Source organism: Hemitrygon akajei, chromosome 5 (assembly GCF_048418815.1).
Source record: "Hemitrygon akajei chromosome 5, sHemAka1.3, whole genome shotgun sequence".
Taxonomy (NCBI): domain Eukaryota; kingdom Metazoa; phylum Chordata; class Chondrichthyes; order Myliobatiformes; family Dasyatidae; genus Hemitrygon; species Hemitrygon akajei.
The window spans coordinates 68,421,030-68,443,568 of NC_133128.1; the positions used below are offsets into that span (position 1 = coordinate 68,421,030).

General features: G+C 40.3%; 1 protein-coding gene across 1 annotated transcript in view; it reads right to left on the reverse strand.

Annotated features, from left to right (window-relative positions):
• The window catches only part of LOC140727211 (cilia- and flagella-associated protein 47-like), a 596,979-nt gene that overhangs the window by 357,943 nt on the left and 216,497 nt on the right, over positions 1-22,539 (reverse strand). The window contains exons 30-34 of the mRNA XM_073044476.1: positions 21,536-21,643; positions 20,742-20,940; positions 12,618-12,715; positions 11,377-11,493; positions 10,549-10,683 (exon numbers count right to left, since the gene is read on the reverse strand). Of these exons, the coding sequence (XP_072900577.1) occupies positions 10,549-10,683; positions 11,377-11,493; positions 12,618-12,715; positions 20,742-20,940; positions 21,536-21,643 (657 nt within the window). The remainder of the gene's footprint in view (positions 1-10,548; positions 10,684-11,376; positions 11,494-12,617; positions 12,716-20,741; positions 20,941-21,535; positions 21,644-22,539) is intronic.

Sequence of the window (22,539 nt, forward strand, 5' to 3'; positions counted from 1 at the left end):
ACTCTCTGGAATATGGCTATCTGGTGTGGCCCCTTTAAAGAGTCAGAACTGTCCCATTAATTGGCAGCCACGTTTTGGCACCAGGATTTCAGTGTTTAAGCAGCATCTGAATGGAGATTTGGTGCTCAATTGTAAGCTCTACTTGGATTATTGTCTAGCATCTAGTTTAATATTCTATTCTTGTTTCTGTCTTACATGTGTCTTGATTCCAGCCTTGGATACTCCAGCACTTGGTGCCAACCATCCTGACCTAGATCTCCTGTCACAGTATGATTGACCAAAAAGTGGACCCAGCAGGGTATTGGAGTCTCTCACCCACTGTGGCCAACCAGAGAGAAAGGATTTCTAGACAGAGCCTGGAGATACATAACCTCCAGGTTGCCTTGTGGCAACTTTCACAAGGGGGAAGCCAGAGTGCTCAGGTGAGGCTGCTGGTCACTCTGTGGAGCCTGGAGAGATTAGACACTGACCCGGGTTCTTCCCGTGGCTTCCTCTGTAAGAGATCATTAGTGTTCGAACTCCAGCCATCCCAGTTCCCTTCAGAGAGCGAAAAGGTAGCCTTCATTATCTTCCTCCTGAATGGGAGATCCCTGGCCGGAACCACCATGCATTGAGCACAAAGGTTGATTTGCTTGGATTTGGAGGAATTCATGGCCGCCACAACATGAGGAAGGTGTTCCATTAGCCCGCCTGAGCCAGCCAAGCCTTGCCTGACGAAGGTGTGTCAGGGTAGATGGCTATCGGCCAACTACGTTATTGACTTTTAGACTTTGGCCCAAGAGAGTAGCTGAAGCAGGGAAGCCTTGGCAACTCTGTACTGTCACGGACTCTGAGACAAACTAAAGGATGCCCTCACCCTGAGAGAGCCTGCAGAGGACTTGGAGGTTCTGATCAGCCAGTCCATCTGGCTCAATAATTGTCTGGCTGGGTGAAAGTGGGACTACTTCCAGAGGTCAAAGAGGGCTAGCCTGAGCCTGGCCTCAATGCATCGCAGTTCCACTCCCTGATCTCATACAATGTCCAGCCCACCTCCTGCTCAGTACCTGATGAGTCAATGCAAATTGTCTGCACAAGACTCTCCACCTTCGAGGTCCCAGCATCAGAGTCAAGGTTGCTGGTTTACTGTGAGGAAACAGGTCACCTGTGGGCTGAATATCTGAAGCTGCAGCTTTAAGGAGAACTGCTAAGACCATCCAGTGTTGGGAGGACAGTGACAGTAGCAGCCACTACTCCCAACCCCATGGATTCTGGTATCACACTGAAAGCAGAGATCTCTTTGGATAAGTACCAAAGAGAGGTGAATGTTTTGTGGGCACTAAGGCAGCTGGTAATTTCCTGGACTTGGGGATCGCCTGTTGATTCAAAATAGCACCGCAGAAGTTGAGCCAGTCAATGCTCACAGCTGCTCTGGATAGTCGTCTGCTAAGTTTCAAGCAGATTCAGCAGCAAATAATAGTTTTGCGGATGAGGATTGAGGATCACGTGGAGGACATTAGTTTCTAAATCATCGATTTGTCTCTCATACCTCTGATCCTCAAGCACCTTTGGTTGTCCCAGCATAACCCTTCTGTGAACTGGAAGGAAGGGAGAATTATTGCTTGGTCCAGTCATTGCAAGAGGTTATATTTTCAGTGTGGTGTTCCAACCCTCAGACTCTCCCAAGACCAACGACCAATGAGGCGGCAGACTTCAGTTTCAGGTAATCTGAAGCATTCTGGAGACCCAGTCCGGCCCTCAGACAGACAAGCTGTTTCCAGCCATTGGCTATAACCATCCAATGTGAAACAAGTCCAATGATTCCTGGGATTTGCCAGCTTCTACCAGATGTTCCTCAGCTACTTCAGCTCAGGAGCAGCTCCACTGTCAGCTCTAACTAAGAAATCAATGGGTCCTTTTGTTTGGACTACCAAAATGGAGGCTGCATTTGCAGAAGTCAAACAGCTCCCATTTTGGTTTCACCTAACCCAAACCTTCTCTTCATCATGGAGGTGCATGCAGTGTTGTATCAAAGGACACCTTCAGAAAATAAACTGCACCCATGTGCATTCTTCTCCAGGCAGCTATCACCGGCAGAGATGAACTATGACATTGGGAATAGAGAGCTGCTTACGGTCAAGTTGGTTTTCAAGGAATGGCGTCACTGGCTTGAAGGAGCTAAGAACCCTTTTATCGTTTGAACAGACTACAAGAACCTGGTTTATATTCAAGAGGCCAAGAGAATGCATTTTAGGCAGGCCAGGTGGTTTCTTTTCTTTAACCCCTTTAATTTTACCCTGACCTATCGATCGGGGTCAAAAATTCAGAAACAGATGCCTTGTCCTGTCAGTTTGATAAACCCAAACAAGAGGCAAGCCAACCACCAGTTTGTTTGTATTCATGTCATGTTTTTGGAGGGTGTTCAGTATGCTGGCTGGGGCAATAATAAGTCTTTCCTGTGTTCCACTCAGGTCCAATGGCCAGATGGAGTGGGCCAACCAAAAATTGTAATGAACACTAAGATGCCAGGCCTCAGAAAGACCAGATGTGTGGTGCGACCTTTGATGTGGGGCAGAGGTCGCCCAGAACACTTTACTGCATTTGGCACATGGGATGTCTCTGTTTAAATGCCAATTTGGATATTCTCCGCCACTCTTCCCTGAGCAGGAGGTTGAGTTTGGAGTTCCTGCGACTGAAGATCTCGTTTAACGCTGCAAGGAGGAATGGACTAGAGCAAGGGAGATTTTTGTTAACCTCTATCCACAAAACTGAAGTAAAGGCTAACCACAAGAGAAGACTGGGACCAGCTTTGCATCTTGGGAAACAAGTTTGGCTATCTACACAGAATTTGCCACTGAATGGAGTCTAGCAAATTGGCACCCATGTTCATTGGACCCTTCAAAGTTCTCAAAAAAAAGTAAACCCAGTGGCTTACACTTTGCAGCTCCCCAAGACTCTCAAAATCAATCCCACTTTCCACATTTGCAAATTAAAACCTGTCAACACCAGCCATTTAGCTCCACCGCCATCAGTCCCACCATCACCCAAATTTGTCAATGGTGAACAAGTCTTCACCATGAGAAGAAATTTGGAATCACAAATTATTCAGGATGTTCCACAGTTCTTCATGGACTGGGAAGGATTCAGACCCAAGGAATGGTGCTAGGTTCCTGGAAGTGACAACTTGGATCCAGCTCTCATCCATGACCACCTTCACCATCTCTCCAAGCTAGCAGGGCCATTAGAAGAGGGGGAGGGGTCCTGTTATGATATGCACCCAACCACACCAGCTTTTGTTGTTTAGATGCTCTAAATCTCTGGAATATGAAGAACTAGTGCAGTCCCTTTAAGATTTCAGGACCATCCCGCTAATTCGCAGCTATGTTTTGGCACCAGGCTTTCAATATTTAAGGAGCACCTGAACTGAGTTTCAGCACTCAATTATCAGCTCTACCTGGATTATCATCTAGCATTTAGTTTAGTATTCTGTTCTCATTTCAGTTTCATATCGTGTCTCCATTCCAGCCTCGGATACTCCAGCACTTGGGTCCAACCATCGTTGCCTAGGTCTCCCATCACGAATAGATACAAGTAAATGCAAGCAGGCTTTTTCTACTGAGGATTGGTTAGATTAGAGCTAGAGGTCTTGGGTTAAGGATGAAAGGTAAAATGTTTATGGAGAACATGAGTGGAGCTTCACTCGAGGGTCGTGACAGCGTGGAATGAGCTGCCAGCTGAAGTGGTGGATGCTGGTTCGATTTCAACATTTAAGAGAAGTTTGGATAGGTACATGGATGGGAGAGGAATGGAGACTATGGTCTGGGTGCAGGTTGATGAGACTAGGCTGATTAATAGTTCAGCATGGACTAGATAAGCCAAAGGGCCTGTTTCTATGCTATAGTGTTCTTTGACTCTGACTCAAATAAATCAAAGATCATTCCAATAAGCTAAATAACATTTGCTACATTTTTGAGGTGCAAGTTTTCAGAAAAGCATCAAATTAGTTTTGCACCAAGAACAGCATTATGATTTGTCTATGTAGCATATTTCTATCGTAGATGAGTGCTACACTCACCCATGCCCTTCCCAATAAGGTAAACAATGGAAATTGAATTCTAAATTTCCATCAGCCACCTTGACAACCAAACACCATGTATTAAATTGCAAGGCAAACAAGTTTGTTTATAACTGCTGAAAGGAAACAATTAAGTTGACCAAGACATTTTTTAATTGCTCATATTTCTCCCATTCCTAATACCTTCAAGATGGTGGTAAGTAGCCTCCTTAAAGCATGACAATTCTTGTGACAGAGGCACTCCCAATGTGTTATTATTCCAAAATAGATATTGATTCTCGTGACAATAAAGGCCATCCAGTATGTTTCTAAGCTCAGCATGATATGCTGATAATAAGAAATTTACAGAAGGCAGGATTCTCATGCCCTTGTTGTTGCAATCCTTTTAGTTAGGAGAGTTTGAGGTTTGGAAAATATTGTCATAAAGTCTTCAACAAAAAAATCTTTGACAAGTTATTGCAATGAATTTTTGCTGGATACAGCAGCTATAATGTGCTGTGGGTGGAGAGTTTAAGTAATGCATTGGGTTCGAATCAAATCGTTTGATTTATCCTACATTACCTTGAGCTTCTTGCTAATTGTTTGGTGACACCTCAGGCCAATAGAGACTTCTCCCTCACACTTCTATCTTGTATGACTGCAACATTTAAGCTTTCAGTCAATGCAGAGTCTTAGCTTCATAATGATGAAGATGTAAAGCTAATGCCATTGAATTTCAAGAGGATATCTTGAGATTCTTTTTGATCGCTATCATTACTGAATTGTGTGCCTCACTTCTGATGCATGCATACTGATATTGATCTAATTTGGCAAACAAAACTATTCTAATATAATGGCCTCCATTTTCATGTTTTACAAGCAAAATCATTGATTTTCAATCACTCAGCTCTCAAAATCACATCATTACACAATCATTTGTGCAATTGTTTTGTAGTGACAAGGTTTTAAAATCAAAGCGTAAAATATCAATAGGCAAATAGGATATGTAGCACTTCCAGTAGGTCAAATTTAAAGTCAGAATATAATATTAACTGTAAGACTCTTGGCAATGTGGAGGATCAGCAAGATCTTGGGACCCGTTTCCATAGGACACTCAAAGCTGCTGTGCAAGTTGACAGCGTTGTTAAGAAGGAATATGGTGTGTTGGCCTTCATCAACCATGGGATTGAGTTCAAGAGCTGTGAAGTAACGTTAAAGCTATATAAGACCTTAGTTAGACCCCATTTGGAGCACTGAGTTCAGTTCGAGTCACCTCACTACAAGAAGGATGTGGATACTATAGAGAGAGCGCAGAGGAGTCTTACAAGGGGGACTTCTGGATTGAGCATGGAGTGAGTAGGTGCGTGTGAGTGTGGCTCCCGATTTTTATTGAAAATCTACCTGTTTATCTTTTCCCTATGCTCGAGATAACTGAATATTTAACATTGTGAACAACCCAGGATGTTGCTGGACACTGAAATGGCAAATAAAATGTACCTTTGAAGTAAAACTGGGGAAAAAGATAGCAAAGCCTCGAGCAAGAAAGCTGATGTTATGGTTATGGCACCGTTGCACGATGCTGGACCTGCACTACCCGATGACCTGGAGAAGCTTCATTTAGTACTTCTTACTGACATGACGTAAGCGGTGCACTCTGCCCTAAAAAGAGAACTTGAAGATGCTTTGTCACCAGTGAATTCTACCATGGAACAAATTGTGTCTTATTACAAATTGCACGATGAACGCATTCATGAGGTTGAAGATGGCCTGAATGATTATAGTGACCGACTGGCAAGTGCCAAAGTTGCCAATGCAGCGTTGCAGAGTGAAAACGTATTTCTGAAGGAGAAGCGAGATGACCTCGAAATTGGTCGCGGAGATCCAATTTGAGAGTGGTTGGCATTCCTGAAAATTTGGAAGGTTCAGACCCTGTTAAGTTCATACAACACACAAAATGCTGGTGGGAACACAGCAGGCCAGGCAGCATCTATGAGGAGAAGCACTGTCGACGTTTTGGGCCAAGACCCTTCATCAGAAGTTTTTGACGAAGTGCTGGGGACAAGGCCTCTCGTGCTTTCGCGTGCTCACCAAGTCGGGTCTAAACCATCCAGTGCCCCTGAAACCAAGCAAACGAGACCAAGAATGTTCCTGGTTCTCATTCACTTCTTTCAAGATAAGCAACGCATCATCAGTAGATGGAAGCAGGAGCTGTATTTCCACAGGCATTGGGTGTTTTTTCATGAGGATTTTAGTGCGGAGCTGGGGAAAAAACGAGCAGCGTTCAAGGAGGTGAAATCCCTGCTTTATGGGAAAGGGGTCAGGTTCGGCCTCTTGTATCCTGCCTGGCTCTGGGTCATTCATGAAGGTAAAAAGCATTATTTCGATACACCAGAGGCAGCCAAAGAGTTTTACCATTAATGCTGGGGAGAAGCGTGTATACAGACAAATTATTTTCTATCTGACTATTTCCCATTAACACGTGGCACTCACCAAGGCTGTCCATTGTCCCCTCTTCTTTTTGCAATTGAGCTTCTTTCTATTGCACTTAAGTCAACTACATTATTTCAAGGCGTTAGGCGAGGGGGCAAGGAACACCGTGTATCCCTATATGCTGATGACCTCTTATTTTATGTTAGCAACCCAGTAGGTAGCAGTTCTGCTATTGTGTCATTATTAGGTCAGATTGGAGCCTTCTCTGGCTATAAACTGAACCTTCCAAAAAGCAAATGCTTTCCCATTAATAACTTGGCCCTACAGATCCAACAGGAATCTTTGCCTTTTCCTTTATCGCAAGGTGGTTTTGTATACCTAGGAATACACGTTACTCACTCTTTTACATCTCTGTTTGAAGCTAACTACAGACCTCAGGTTAGCCAAATGAAGGCTGATTTTGAGAGACGGCGCAGTTTACCCCTTACTATAGCTGGGAGAATTCAATCAGTGAAAATGACTATCCTTCCCAGATTTCTTTACTTGTTCCAGTGCTTGCCAGTTTTCTTATCTAAGTTATTTTTCAAATCAGTCGACCAGGCTATAACCTCCTTTATTTGGGAAAATAAGCTCCAAAGAGGTCGTGGTGTAGGTGGAATGGGCCTTCCTAGCTTTATTCATTATTACTGGGCATCGAACATTCAAAAGGTATTATTTTGGCTTCACCCATCAGATATAAACTGGTGCCTGCTTGAGACCACGGTCTTGCCACCCTCATCTCTCCCAGCTTTAGTGTATTCTTCCTTGCCATTGAAATCCTCTCAATTCACATCTAACCCGGTTGTGCTCTCCACCCCCAAGTTTTTAAATCAATTTTGCTGTCACTATCAGCTTCAGTTTTGGGTTCCATTCATAGAAACCATCTATTTCTTCCCTCCACATTCGATTCAGTTTTAGACAATGGGGTTTGAACGGTCTTATGCACATTAAGGATTTGTACACTGATAATATATTTGATAGTTTTGATAACCTGTGCAGTAAGCATGGCCTTCCGCATAATCATTTTTTTAAATAACTGCAGACTTGCCACTTTGTCAAGGAAAAATTTCCCTCTTTTCCTGATCTACCACCTGCTATGTTGTGGAAAACTCACTCTTAGCTTTAATAATAAAGAGCTGATCTCTGTACTATACTCTCAGCTGATGCCTTTGGGAGTTCAAGATCTAAACAAAACTAAGACTAGGTGGGAGGATGACCTTGGTATGGATCTGGCTGAGGAATATGGACAAAAACATTGAATAGGGTTCATTCCTCATCATCATGTGCTAGACTGGGGCTCATACAATTTAAAGTTTTACGCAGGGTACATTTAAGTAAAGCCAGGCTTGCTTAAAGGCTTGCATATATTCTGGGACAGACGCTGGCTGTGACAGGTGTTCCTTCTCTCCGGCTGGTTTAGTGCATGCATTTTGGTCTTGCCCTCGGCTTGATGGCTATTGGGCACTGGTTTTAAAAATTATCAGTGAGGTTTTGGGGGTGAAACTGATTCCTTGCCCACTGATAGCTGTATTTGGTGTGGCAGATGATGCTTCGGGTTTAAATGCAAACCAGTCGGATATCATTGCATTTACATCACTTTTGGCCCATAGGAGAATCTTGCTGGTCTGGAAATCTGCCACTCCCCCATCTGCTGCCACTTGGTTAGAGGATGTAATGTATTTTCTGAAATTAGAAAAGATTAAATTCACCCTGAGGGGGTGTGTGAAAAAGTTCTATTCGAAATGGGGACCTTTCTTGTCATATTTTGGGAGTCTTAAGGAATTACCTACTAGTTGAAGGCATTTGATTATAATTGGGAAGTTGCCTCCCTTTTAACATGTACATGGTTTACCTCACAGGGTGGTTGATGAATTGTAATATGAGTGTATTCTGGATCATCTGGCATGTTGTGGATGTGTGTGGGCTTTCGTCTTGAAGTAGTGTGGGGGTATGGCTGTGAAATGTCCATATTTGTATTTGTGAAGTGTGGTATTGCAAATACATTAGCTGCCATAGTATGTTCAGGGAGGGCGGGTGAGGGGAGTTTTGTTTAGGGGTAAGATATAAAAGCAAAATGGAGGAAAATGTAATGCATTATGTATTCTGTATTGTGTCATTCCTTCAATAAAAATATTTTTAAAAAGAGGAGTCTTACAAGGATGTTGCCTGGATTGGAAAGCATGCCTTCTGAGAATAGGTTGTGTGAACTTGGCCTTTTCTCCTTGGAGTGTTGGAGGATGAGAAGTGACGTGATAGAGGTGTATAAGAGGATGAGAGGCATTGATCGTGTGGATAGCCAGAGGCTTTTTCACAAGGCTGAAGTGGCTAACACCAGGGGGCATAGTTTTAAGGTGCTTGAAAGTGGGGACAAGGGGATGTCAGAGGTAAGCTTTTCACACAGCGAGTGGTGGGTGCATCACTGCCAGCGATGGTGGTAGAGGTGGATATAATAGGGTCTTTTAAGAGACTCTTAGATAGGTACATGGAGCTTAGAAAAATGGAGGACTAAGCGGTGAGGAAATTATAGGTAGTTTCTAGAGTAGGTTACATGGTCAGCACAACATTGTTTCTGTGTAAACCAAAAGGTGCTGGAAGTCTGTTCCTAGTCAGACAATATCTTTTCAGTAAGAGAGATTTTTGGTTGATAATCTTTCACTAGAACTTGGAAAATTTTGAAAGAAAGCTTGCTTTAATTGCAGATAAGATTTCAGATAAACAGTCTCTTTTGTTTGTATTAGGATTGTCCAGTTCTAATGAAAGGCCAGGTTCTGGAAATGTGACATTTTTCTTTATCCACATAAATGCTGTCTGTTTCCAATATTCACTTACATTTCATTTTGTCAGCAACTGTAATGTTTTGTACCTGATAATTTTATATTTATTTCTCACTCTCTCCTTTCTACCATCTTGATTCTTTGTTCTTGCCTCCCTATGTTGTTTTATTTTCCCCATGTTGATCTTTCTAACACTTTTGTCACTCTTATTCTCTCATTTCATCAATATGTCCCTCCTTCTATCAATGCTTCATAAAAATTATTTTCATTCTGTAGAGTTTTATGCTTCATGCTCACACCTTAGTCCAATGCAGTGAATTGTTACACACACATTCTGAAATATCATTCATTCTCTTCAGGATAGTCTCAGTATACCAAGGTTTGGATCGAGAAACCGCATATTAATATTGAAGTTATATCAGTTTAATGGATTGATATCTACTAATATGTAACAGAGTTGAGGAATTTCTTTAGCCAGAGTATAGTGAATCTGTGGAATTCATTGCCACAGACACCTGTAGAGGCTAAGTCATTGGGTGTATTTAAATCAGAGGCTCCTAATTAATAAGGGCATTAGAAGTTACAAGGAGAAGGCAGGAGAATGGAGTTGAGTTGATAAATCAGCCATAATGGAATGGCAGAGCAGGCTCGATGGCAGAAAAAGCCCAATTCTGCTCCTTTATCTTATGGGCTAATTATCTCAAATTGCAGAAAATAGTTGATACACTAAATAGTCAGAAAAATGTAAAATAATAATAAAACTGTTTCAAGCAATATTAATCCTGAACTGCTACTTTTTATATGATATTCACTTAAAACAATATGGCAAACTGTGAAAATTTCCAAACCCCTTCTCATACACTCTTGTTGGTCCTGATGTTCATGAAATTTGCAATCCAATTAATAGCAATACAGGGAAAGAGACTGTGAACCATATTCTGGAAATAGAAAATTGAACTGAATATCTTGAATTTGTTTTTGTAAGTAGATAGGAAGGGTTCAGAAGAATATGTGCCAAACACAGCCAAATGGGACAAGCTTATATGGCAGCTTGTTCAGCATGGACAAATTAGAATGAAGGCATGTTCCCATTCTTCATTGCTTTATCACTTTATTACTTACTCTACTGAAAGTTCTGATTTTGCAATATTATTTAGAGCTTAAGAATTTCAATCCCTACAATAAACAGTAAAGAAAAGAACTATTGTCTTAAAATAATCATTAAATATATCCATAATAAGCAATGCTTTTGAAAGGACAGTTAATTTTGCTTACTTTTTTAACAATAGTAGCATGGAGTTCACCAGCAAACTTAACAGTCATCTTGGGAAGGTAGCTGGGAAGCCGTTCAAATAAGTAAGCACACAGCATAAGCATCATGATAGGATTTGGATCTGAAATATCTGTGGCCTTTTAAATTAAAATAAAAAGAATATTACATTTTAACCAAAAAATTAAAATTAATATATTAAGATCTAGTGATAGGTATTCAATTGATTACAAATTTATGAATGTCAATTGCACTAAAATATCTTCAAAAATATAGCAATTGGAAAGTTCAGGCTATTTTCATCAGGCTAGCAAGATTTAAAAAGATATTTGGTAAAGGAATCAAAGTTGTGAAGAGTACAATGCCAAAAAGGTGAAATAAGTAAATGCTACGACCAAAAATCATCAATAAATGCATTTACAAAAAGGATATCAGCACAGAAAACATGAAACAATGACATAAAGAGAATCTATAATATATTTTCCATAAGAAATAAAAGAACAATTATGAGAGTAAACATACTAAGGAAGAATAGGGTAGAGCCGAATTGATAGAACAAATATGGTCATCTAAGTGACAAGCAAACTACAAGGAAAAAAATCCTGAAAAAAATGTTCTTATATTTAAAAGGCATAGCTATGAAGATTCTACATGTTACATAATGGAAATACTGTTTACCAAAGGAAGTACAATACTGATGCATTTTGAATTTTATTGATATCTTAACTATGACTAATATTTTTTTATCATTACTCTGTACAAGAAGCTATTGATTTAACAGTTTTGTATTCTGGTCAAATTGTGATTTTTATAAAAATAATTATTCAGTTTACCTGTATGTCAAAATCAAGGCCAACAGCATTAAATGCATTGAGGAGTACCAGGCTATTATGGAGGCATTGCTCAGGACTAGTTGGATATGTGTACATATACATCAGATGAGTCATAATCTATAAAGAAGACATTTGTTGCATCACTGCATAACTGAATATATCTGTGAAATCTGGATAATGAAATTTAATATCTCATGTAAAATAGAAATTGTTAAGCAGATGGAATACAAGCTTATCAACACTTAAAGTATTTTGTTCATTTCTGGTCTCCTCATTATAGGATGGATGTGGAAGCTTTCGAGAGGGTGCAGAGGAGATCTACCAGGATGTTGCCTGGATGTGAGTTTGAAACATTCCTCAAGCAAGTTACCAATAAAATTATATGAGGATATGGAGCTCAAAAGGAACTTAGGTAAAGCCACTGATTAAAAATTGATTAAAAAAAGGCACTTTTGTTTTGCATTAACTTATAACTGGCTTCTGATTAAAGAGACACCAACACATTAGCTGAAATATAAATGATCCATCTGCAAGAATTACTACCTGTGCATGTACAATATTCTCAAGGTAGCTGTAATTATGACTGCCACAGGAAATTTTCACAGAAACTTTTCCCAGATACACAACAAGTGAATCACAGGCCTGCACTAGCCATATGGCAAATGCCAAAAGGACCAGAGCTCTCAAGGGATGGTGGCTCATTTTTGTGAGAAAAAATATATGAATCAGTCAATGCCAAAATACCAACCACTCAATCCATTCCAAATAACTACGCCCTTTCATTATATCTAGATTTTATATGTTTTATATAACATGCTATGTTGCTAAATCACACAAAGCCTTGTCTTTTGACAAGACTCTGTGTGAGATTTGTTGAATAGTCTAATTGACTTGATTCTGGATAATGCAAGTTAACATGCATTAACAAACTCAATCTGCTTTAAAATCTGAAGTAAGCATTAGAAATTTGGTACAAAATCAATTTAATTGGTTGAGTTGTTTTACTGTTGGTTTGATCTGTTTTTCATTTTATGTTGGCTATAAAAAATGTGAATCCATTTTTTGTGGAAACCATTCAATTTAACATGAGATAGATCAAGAACTGCTGTAAACTGTACAACATCAAAATTAACAACTAAAACTCACTGTCCATTTAAGGAATTCATTGACTAATAAACAAATCTATGTTTTTAAAGAATTAACAAAAAAATTAAAAGGAGTTACTTAATAAAACCACCTACCACTTCAGGACAATAAGCAGCCAAGACAGCTGCCAGCACCAAACCATCCAACAAATCTAAATCAAAATTAATTATCCAGCGTATTGGTGGGACACCACCTATTTAAAAGAAGGGAATAAAGATAAACCAATCATACCAAAATAAAAAAAACAAAGGTACAAGATTCAAGATTGCTTAATTTCATCTCCTGTACAAAAGTGTTAAGGAGAACAAAATAATTGTTAATCCAGATCTGATGCAGCACAAAAAAGATAAAGAATATAATAATAATAATAATAATAATAATAATAATAATAATAATAATAATAATAATAATAATAATAATAAATGAGTCTGGTGATTCTGGCATAAATGCTAAGTAGTCTCCTTCCTGTTGGGAGTGGGACAGTTCATCAGTAGAGTAGGTGGGATCCTTCATGATGTTACTGGCCCTTTCCTGGCATCTTTCTGTATGTATATATATCCTTGATGGTGGGTAAGCTGGTACAGGTGATTACGTTGGCCAGTTTTCCTGCCCACCACTGTGTAGTTTCCATACTCTACTCCATACTATTCTCTACTGCATATCTGTAGAATGACATGAGTGTGGATGTACAAAGTCTAGCTCTCTTCAGCCTTCTCAGAAAGTTAAGGTGTTAATGATTAGGATGTATTCTGGGACCATGAGAGGGTGTATGTGATGTTCACTCGCAGGAGTTTGAAACTGCTTGCAGTTTCCATAGCTGTGCTGCCAATGTAAAGGAGGTGTGAATGATGTAAGTTCTCCCAAAGTCGACAGCCATATCCTTTGTCTTGTTGACATTAAGGAAGAGGTTATTTGGCAGGCATCAAAATCAAGCTTTTCCACTTCCTCTCTGTACACCATCTCATCGTCGTTGGTGATGAGCCCTACAACTGTCATATCATCAGTGAACTTGACAATGCGATTGCTTTAGTGTTTGGCCAGGCAGTCAGGAGTGAGCAGATTGTACAGCATTGGGCTCAGCATACAGCCCTGGGGGGCACCTGCGTTGAGGGTAATGGGGTTGAAGGAGTGGTTGTGCATCCTGACTGTTGTAGAGCAGTTCTGTTGGCAAGCATATTGGTGATTTGCACTTTAACAAAAGGCACCCAATACTGTAACTGACAAGCATCATTTAAAGTTGGCCTGTACCACATAAAGCTACCTGCATCTCTTGAAAGAAGCTGAGTGACTCTAAGAAATGGGGATTAGTGAGAAGAGCAGCAACTGCAATTTGGTCAAAACAGCAATGCATTAAGTGAAAGGAAGTTGGCTTTGCTCCTTTTCATTACTCCAAATGAAACCTCGGTGGAGCAGTAGTGAGATCAATCTGCAGGACTGGTTTAGCGACCCTCTTGTGGATGGGACAGATATCTCAAGAGGTAAATGAAAAGAGGCAAGCACCAAAGATTGAATTCAATGACATTATATGTATATCTCCGGGTTAGTGCTTATGTTTTCCAAAAACAAAATGCTGGAAGAACTCAGCAGGTTAGGCAGAATCTATAGAGCAAAGGGATAGTCAACATTTCAAGTTGAGATTCTGCATCAGGACTGTGCGTAGAGGGAAGATTACTAGTGTAAAGAGGTGATGGGGGAGGGATAAGGCAACAGTTAGCAGGTGATAGTTGGACCCAAGTCAGGAAGGGGATGATGGGCAGATAAAGGGGGAAGAAAGGGCAAAGGAAGGGTGGGGTAAGAAATTAATGCTTGTTGGTGATGTGGAGACAAGCACAACAGATATTGGAGTCTGATAAATAAGGGAGTTAACAAGTGGAACCACAAGAATTCTTCCCCATTAAGAAATCACTTTTACACATTAACTCAGTGAAAATACTTTGTGCAGCCCTAGTGCTAAGTAGGGGGGCATTCATATAGCTCTCCTCTATGCACAAGACCAAATCTTGGAAATTATTAGGATTCGTAATAACAAATGTTACCTATCTGATTAAAACAAAAAGTGTTGGAAAGACGCGGCATGTCTACAAACACTGGTGTAGGAAAAAATAGAGTTAATATTTCAAGCTAATGCATTGTTGACTATTTCAGACATATCTTGTTTTATTCCCGGGAAATAAGTTTTGCTAAATGGTAAAGAGTGATTTTAACTCAGGAAATACGAGGGGTGATTGATAAGTTCATGGCCTAAGGTAGAAGGAGTCAATTTTAGAAAACCTAGCACATTTATTTTTCAACATTAGTCCCCTCCTATATTTACACACTTAGTCCAGTGATCATGGAGCATATGAATCTTGGACCTCCAGAAAGTGTCCACAGCAGGGGTGATTGATAAGTTCATGGCCTAAGGTAGACGCTGAGTTATACAACTCTCGTTGCATGCACATGCAGTTCAACTCTGAGTGATTATGCAGAAAGTTTGACCTTAATAACTCATCAGTTAATAACACATCGGGGTGATTGGTATGTTCATGGCCTAAGGTAGAAGGAGATGAGTTATTAACTTCAAACTTTCTATAAAATAAATGTGCTAGGTTTTGTAAAACTGACTCCTACCTTAGGTCATGAATTTATCAATCACCCCTCGTAAATACTGTCAAGATTCAGCAGTCAATTATGTAACCTTTTCGTTATTATATCCATCTTATGGTTGTTTATGGTTAGCTTCTGTTAAAACATAGTCTAAACACAGCTGGTTCTTTCAGAGTTAAACTTTAATTGACGTCATTTGATTATTTGTCAACAATTTAACAGTGGAAAAATAGAAAACAACAACAGCAGAACATAAACGTGAACAAAAACAAATTTTTAATCAAAGAATGTCATTTGCATGATTAGGGAAAATCATCACTATCATCAAACCAAAGGCCCCTCAGTCCTGATCTTAAAAGTACTGTCTACTTCAAAACACTGAATTCTCACTGAGTAAGTTTAATTTATATGTGTAGATAAAAGAAACAAAGTTCAGTTTAGTACTGCATATTAATGCACCATTAATAGAATTGCATTGTTATGGGGGGGGGGGGAAGTGTGGATTACATTCCTAGAAAATGGGATGCATCATGATTTTCTATAATGCAATGTTCTGTCTGCACATCAAGAAACAAGAATTTCAATGAAGTTCATGCTGTGATGATTTTTTTACTTCTTTTCCACATATATTCCAAAAGAGCAAATTTGGTTCTGTATCTCATATTTTAAGTAGTAACTTATCAATTCTGTTGCAACAAATTTCTCAACAGCCATAATGCAGAGTAGCCTCAATTTGTACATGCACATGTATGGCATTACTTGCAATGTTAATGAACAATATTGCATATCCAGCCATTATTATGCTTAAAATTTATTGTCAAGGCAGATTGCAAAATGAATTAACATAGGTTCTTGGTTAACACAGTCCAGATATTTTTGGAAGTAAATACCTCCAGATATCATATGTTTTCAGAGGAACCTTCTGCCAGTATCTTTTTTAAGTAACTACAAATTGCTTGCTGATAGGCTTCTACTAATTATAGCAACACTATAAAGCTTTGTTTTCTTGATTTCTTTAAAGTCACTGAACACTACAGGAAACTTCAGAGTAGTGATCATATACTTTCTCCTGTCTTCAAGGCTTATGCACAAACCAGCTGTTCTCAGTTACTAGAGCAGACATTCCTCTTAGAATGCCTGACATGACTGGAAGAATAACTAGAGGTCATACTTCAGAAGACAAAGAGTCATAAGAGAAAAAGGAAGTGGGAGGAAGATTCTCAACAGGTCCATCAGATCCATTCAGTGTTCAAGAAGCAATTCACCAATAAATTCACAGTACAGATGAATAAAAATACAAAACAAATATAAATCAAAGAATACACACAAAATGCTGGTGGAACCCATCAGAATTTTTTGAGGTAATCTCGAATAAGATTGACAAGGGAGAGGCTGTGGATGTTGTGTATTTGAATTTTCAAAAGGCCTTTGATAAGGTGCCACATAAGAGGCTGCTTAATAAGATGAGGGCCCATGGAATTACAGGAAGGATATTGGAATGGGTGGAGCATTGTCTGATAGGCAGAAAGCAAAGAGTGGGAATACAGGGATCCTATTCTGGTTGGTTGCTGGTTACTGGTGGTTTTCCGCAGGGGTCGGTGTTGGGGCCTCTTCTTTTTACACTGTATATTGATGATTTAGATTATGGATTAAATGGTTTTGTGGCTAAGTTTGCGGATGACACCAAGATAATGGAAGAGCAGGAAGTGTTGAAGAAACGGAAAGATTGCAGAGAGATTTGGTCAGTTTAGGAGAGTGGACAGAGAAATGGCAGATGAGATACAATGTTGAGAAATGTACGGTTGTACGTTTTGGAAGAAGAAACAATCGGGCAGATTATTATTTAGTGAGCAAACACGAGGAAATCTGCAGATGCTGGAAATTCAAACAACAACACACACAAAATGCTGGTGGAACACAGCAGGCTAGGCAGCATCTATAGGGAGAAGCGCTGTCAACGTTTTGAAATCTCTTACTATCTTTCCTTTCAGTTAGTCCTGACGAAGGGTCTTGGCCAGAAACGTCGACAGCACTTCTCCCTATAGATGCTGCCTTGCCTGCTGTGTTCCACCAGCATTTTGTGTGTGAGATTATTATTTAGATGGGGAGAAAATTGAAAAATCAGAAGCGCTAATGGACTTGGGGGTCCTAGTGCAGGATACCCTAAAGGTTAACCACCAGGTTGGATTGGCAGTAAGGAAAGCGAACGCTATGTTGGCATTCATTTCAAGTGGAATAGTGTATAAGAGTAAGGAGGTGTTGATGAGGTTCTGTGGGGCACTGGTGAGACCCCATTTGGAATACTGTGTGCAGTTTTGGGCCTCCTATCTTAGAAAGGATGTGCTGATGTTGGAGAGAGTTCAGAGAAGATTCACGAGGATGATTCCTGGAATGCAGGGACTAACATATGAGGAGCGTTTGTTGGCTCTTGGATTGTATTCATTAGAATATAGAAGAATGAGAGAGGATCTCAGAAACATTTCGAATGTTGAAAGGGCTGGACAGAGTAGATGTGGAAAGGCCGTTTCCCTTGGTGGGTGAGTCCAGGACAAGAGGTCACAGTTTTAGAATTAGAGGGTGCCCATTTAAAACAGAGATGAGGAGAAATTTTTTTAGCCAGAGGGTTGCGGATTTATGGAATTCATTTCCACATACAGCTGTGGAGGCCCAATCAATGAGGGATTTTAAGGAGGAGATTGACAGGTATCTAATTAGTTAGGGTATCAAGGGATATGGGAGAAAAAGCCGTAAATTGGAACTAGATGGGAGAATAGTTTAGCTCATGGTGGAGTGGTGGAGCGGACTCAATGGGCCGAATGGCCTGCTTCTGCTCCTTTGTCTTGTGATCTGCAGAATGCAGCAGATAAGGCAGCATCTGTAGGAAGAAGCACAGTCGACATTTCAGGCCGAAACCCTTCGTCAGGACTAACTGAAAGAAAAGATAGTTAAGAGATTTGAAAGTGGGGGGGGGGAGGGAGAGATCTGAAATGATAAGAGAAGACAGGAGGGGGAGGGATGAAGCCAAGAGCTCGAAAGTTGATTGGCAAAAGGAATACACAGCTGAAGAAGGGAAAGGATCATGGGACGGGAGGCCTAGGGAGAAAGAAAGGGGAAGGGAACACCAGAAGGAGATGGAGAGCAGGCAAGGAGTGATTGTGAGAGGAGCAGAGAGAGAAAAAAAGGGGGGAAGGAATAATAAATAAATAAATAAATAAATCAATCAATCAATCAATCAATAGATAAGGAATGGGCTAAGAAGGGGAGGAGGGGCATTAACAGAAGTTAGAGAAATCAATAGTCATGCCATCAGGTTGGAGGCTACCCAGACAGAATATAAGGTGTTGTTCTTTCAACCTGAGTGTGGCTTCATCTTGACAGTAGAGGAGGCCATGGAGAGACATATCAGAATGGGAATGGGACGTGGAATTAAAATGTGTGGCCCCTGGGAGATCCGGCTTTCTCTGGCAGACAGAGCGTAGGTGTTCAGCGAAATGGTCTCCCAGTCTGCGTCGGGTCTCACCAATCTATAGAAGGCCGCACCGGGAGCACCGGACACAGTACATCACACCAGCCAACTCACAGGTGAAGTGTTCTCTCACCTGGAAGGACTGTCTGGGGCCCTGAATGGTGGTGAGGGAGGAAGTATAAGGGCAGGTGTAGCACTTGTTCCGCTTACAAGGATAAGTGCCAGGAGAGAGACCTACGGGAAGGGATGGGGGTACGAATGGACAAGGGAGTCGCGTAGGGAGCAATCCCTGCGGAAAGCAGAAAAGGGGGGGAGGGAAAGATGTGTGATGGTGGGATCCTGTTGGAGGTGGTGGAAGATAAGGGGAATTATATGTTGGACCTGGAGGCTGGTTGGGTGGTAGGAGAAGATGAGGGGAACCCTATCCCGAGTGGGGTGGCAGGAGGATGGGGTGAGAGCAGTTGTGCGTGAAATGGGAGAGATGCGTTTGAGGGCATGGTTGATGGTAGAGGAAGGGAAGCACCTTTCTTTAAAAAAGGAAGACATCTCCTTCGTCCTGGAATGAAAAGCCTCATCCTGAGAGCAGATGCGGCAGAGACAGAGGAATTGCGAGAAGGGGATGGCATTTCTGCAAGAGACATGGTGGGAAGAGAAATAGTTCAGGTAGCTGTGAGAGTCCGTAGACTTATAGTAGATATCAGTAGATAAGCCGTATCCCGAGATGGACACAGAAAGATCAAAAAGTAGGTTTATAATAGACATCAGTAGATAAGCTATCTCCAGAGGTAGAGACAGAGAGATCGAGAAAAGGGAGGGAGGTGTCGAAAATGGACCAGGTACACTTGAGGGCAGGGTGAAAGTTGGAGACAAAGTTAATGAAGTCAACGAGCTCAGCATGCATGCAGGAGGCAGTGCCAATGCAGTCGTTGATGTAACAAAGGAAAAGTGGAGGATGGATACCCGTATAGACATGGAACATAAACTATTCCACAAAGCCAACAAAAAGGAAGGCATAGCTGGGACCCATACAGGTATACTTTCATGGTCAGCATCTTCAAAACTACAAGAAATTGTTGATTACAGTGAAATGCAATGTGAGAAAGAGGATTAGCTATAAGGTAATGCCATCTTCTATCAAATCAATCCGCTTCTGAGTCCCAGCAATGAATGTCCCATGATGGCCAGCATATTTTCCTCTGTAGAGGTTAGAAAATTTTGTCTATTGGTTCAATGTTTTCAGTTCTAATGTGTGCTATTCGCTGCTGCTCAAGAGAGTCGAGAGCAACATGAGTCATACTATGTGTTTCAATGTGTAAAGTAGGCATAAGCTATAGGATTGAATGAATAAAGAAAGGTGAATCTGTGAATGTACAATATCAGTCCTAATTGTTTGATGAGTGTGTGGTGAACTGAGAAAGTGTGAAGGCTAATGGTCCATTTAGTAGACTATGACATATGCAGATATATTCACTAACTATGAACAGAAGTATGAGATGACTGAACTTCTCAAGGTACAGCTTTTGGATCTTTAGAGCTTGAACCTGCATTTCCCACCATGATTATCAACTGCCATCTAAAAGGTCAGTGTATATTAATCCACTTAACTTGAGCGGATTGAGCACATCTCTTTGCCCTTCCCCTTCCTCCATGAATATCATGGATTAAGGATGAAATATGCCAATAAACTTCCTACCTACATCAGTGACACTTGGCACGCTCTTGACCTTTTCAATGATTTCAATCCCCAGCCCCAATCATCTTGTTTTCCTATGGATATCCAGTCCCAATACAACATCAGGAAGGTCTCAAAGCTCTCCATTTATTTCTGGACAGCAGACCCAACTAGTTCCCCTCCACCACCGCTCTCCTCCGTCTGGCAGAACTTGTCCTTACTCTCAATAATTTCTCCTTTAGCTCCTCCCACTTCCTTCAAACAAAAGGTGGAGCCATGGGCACTCCTTGTTTCTGCACCCGTGCAGAGCTCGTCAACTTCATCAACTTATCCTCCAACTTCCACCCTGTCCTCAAATTTACCTGAAGGTGATGTGCTGCTTGCTTCAGAAACAATGGCATACGTTAATTTCACAATGCTTATTTTCAGTAATGAACCAGTTTTACCTCCAATTATTTTTACATTCCAAAGGCAAAAGAATCATTTAACAGTTACCTTTCTTGCAGCATTTCCACACAGTACTTCTCATGGATTCATAGTGAAAGTTGAGCCATATCAACAGGGCACGCTCAGCAGTGGAATATATATTGCTGGAAAGGGGATCAGCATTTATTCTTGGTAAGTTTTCCATGCAGCTTTGACTGCCCAGTATATTGCTGACATCCTTCAGTGTCAGCCGAGAAAGAACAAAAACCTAAGAAGCAACAAATCATCTTCGTTAAAACTATATCATTCATTTTACAGCAAATGTGTGCATCAAAGAAAATAAAGCATAAACATCTAGCAGTTAATTTACAATTGACTCCTTTTACATTTGATGAGTGTAATAGTCCCAAAATACCAGTTTGAAACATCTACTCTCTTCTCTCCACCCATAGTTTGATGTGTATCAATTGACATGTAATAATGTCTCTTCTGCTGCTAACCACTTTAACCTATTTCTTTTCACAAACTTCAGCAAAACATCTAAAGAAAATGCTCCAACATTTCAAATAATGAAGCATATAGGTGTTTCCAGAGAAATTAATGTAGATACTTAGTCTATCAACTGAATTCAATTACCTTTAACCTTATTTGATAATATCATATGCAAATAATATTGTCTAGAATTTGTAGAAAGGCTATTACCTTTAAATAAAGCCATAATGCCTGTTCTAAACATACAAAAGGTCATTCATTCAACTGAACAATTAAAAGATGTTAATGTGCTGATCTGTTTTATTATTAGAAAATTCAATATGTTAAATTTTGCATGTATAAACAACTATGATGTATTTGAATCATTTTACCTTGTAAATTTGAAGCAACACATCACACCATGAACATTTGCTTATTGATTCAAAGACGCTATCATCCAGTTCAAAAATGTCAGCACTTTCGGGGTTCTGAAAACAATGCTGAGAAGGTGACATAATTTTGATGCCATGTTATTTTAGAGGTACTTTTAAAGTACAAATCCATACATTACTGCAATGTTGAATGATGGATTTAATCTAGCTATCAGTGTTTTAAGAAATATGGACAAAAACAGGTAATCATATACAACCACTATTATGCTATTATGTATTATTTATTCTAAAACTAATTTAAAGTAGCATTACAAACGTATTTTCTCCCATTCATAACAAGAAGCATTTTCAGGAATAAACCAAAAACCTGAAATCAACCAAAGGCTATGATCTGCAGTTCCAATCGTAGTAATATCTCTACAATAGGATTTTTTTAAAAAGACAATCTTGTGGCGACCCACTTCCCAGCGCACTCGAACCGGCTCACAAAGTGGCGCGCGCCGGCATTGAGGCCGGTCCCAAAGAGGGCGCCAAGCCTGCTTCACCAGCAAGGGGAAAAGCCCGCGCGCGGGACGGGACTGTGAATTTGCTACAGTATTCCCTACAGTATTCCCGCCCGGGGAGGGCGGGATCAGGAAGGCTTTAAAGCGAAGCTGCGAAGTTTGAATAAACGTCTTTCGCAACTGCAGCTCACCAACTCCGTGTCATTATTTCAGCGCTGCATGTAGCACATCGCTACAATCTGATCAAAATAACCTTCTCTGCAGAGTTTTCTCCTTTATTGATACTAGTCTCTTTTGCAACAGAAACAAATGACATTGTTATTGATATTCAAAACTGTGTTGGTGCTTCATTTTTCCAAAACTTTTGCTACATTTAATGCAACATGGGAGTAGGACATTTGACAAATGCCTCAATGTCCAAATAGCATTATTACTCCAAATATATAACAAATAGAGTGATTTATCTTTCCTCTTCTAACTGTACTTTAGGATAAATAAAAA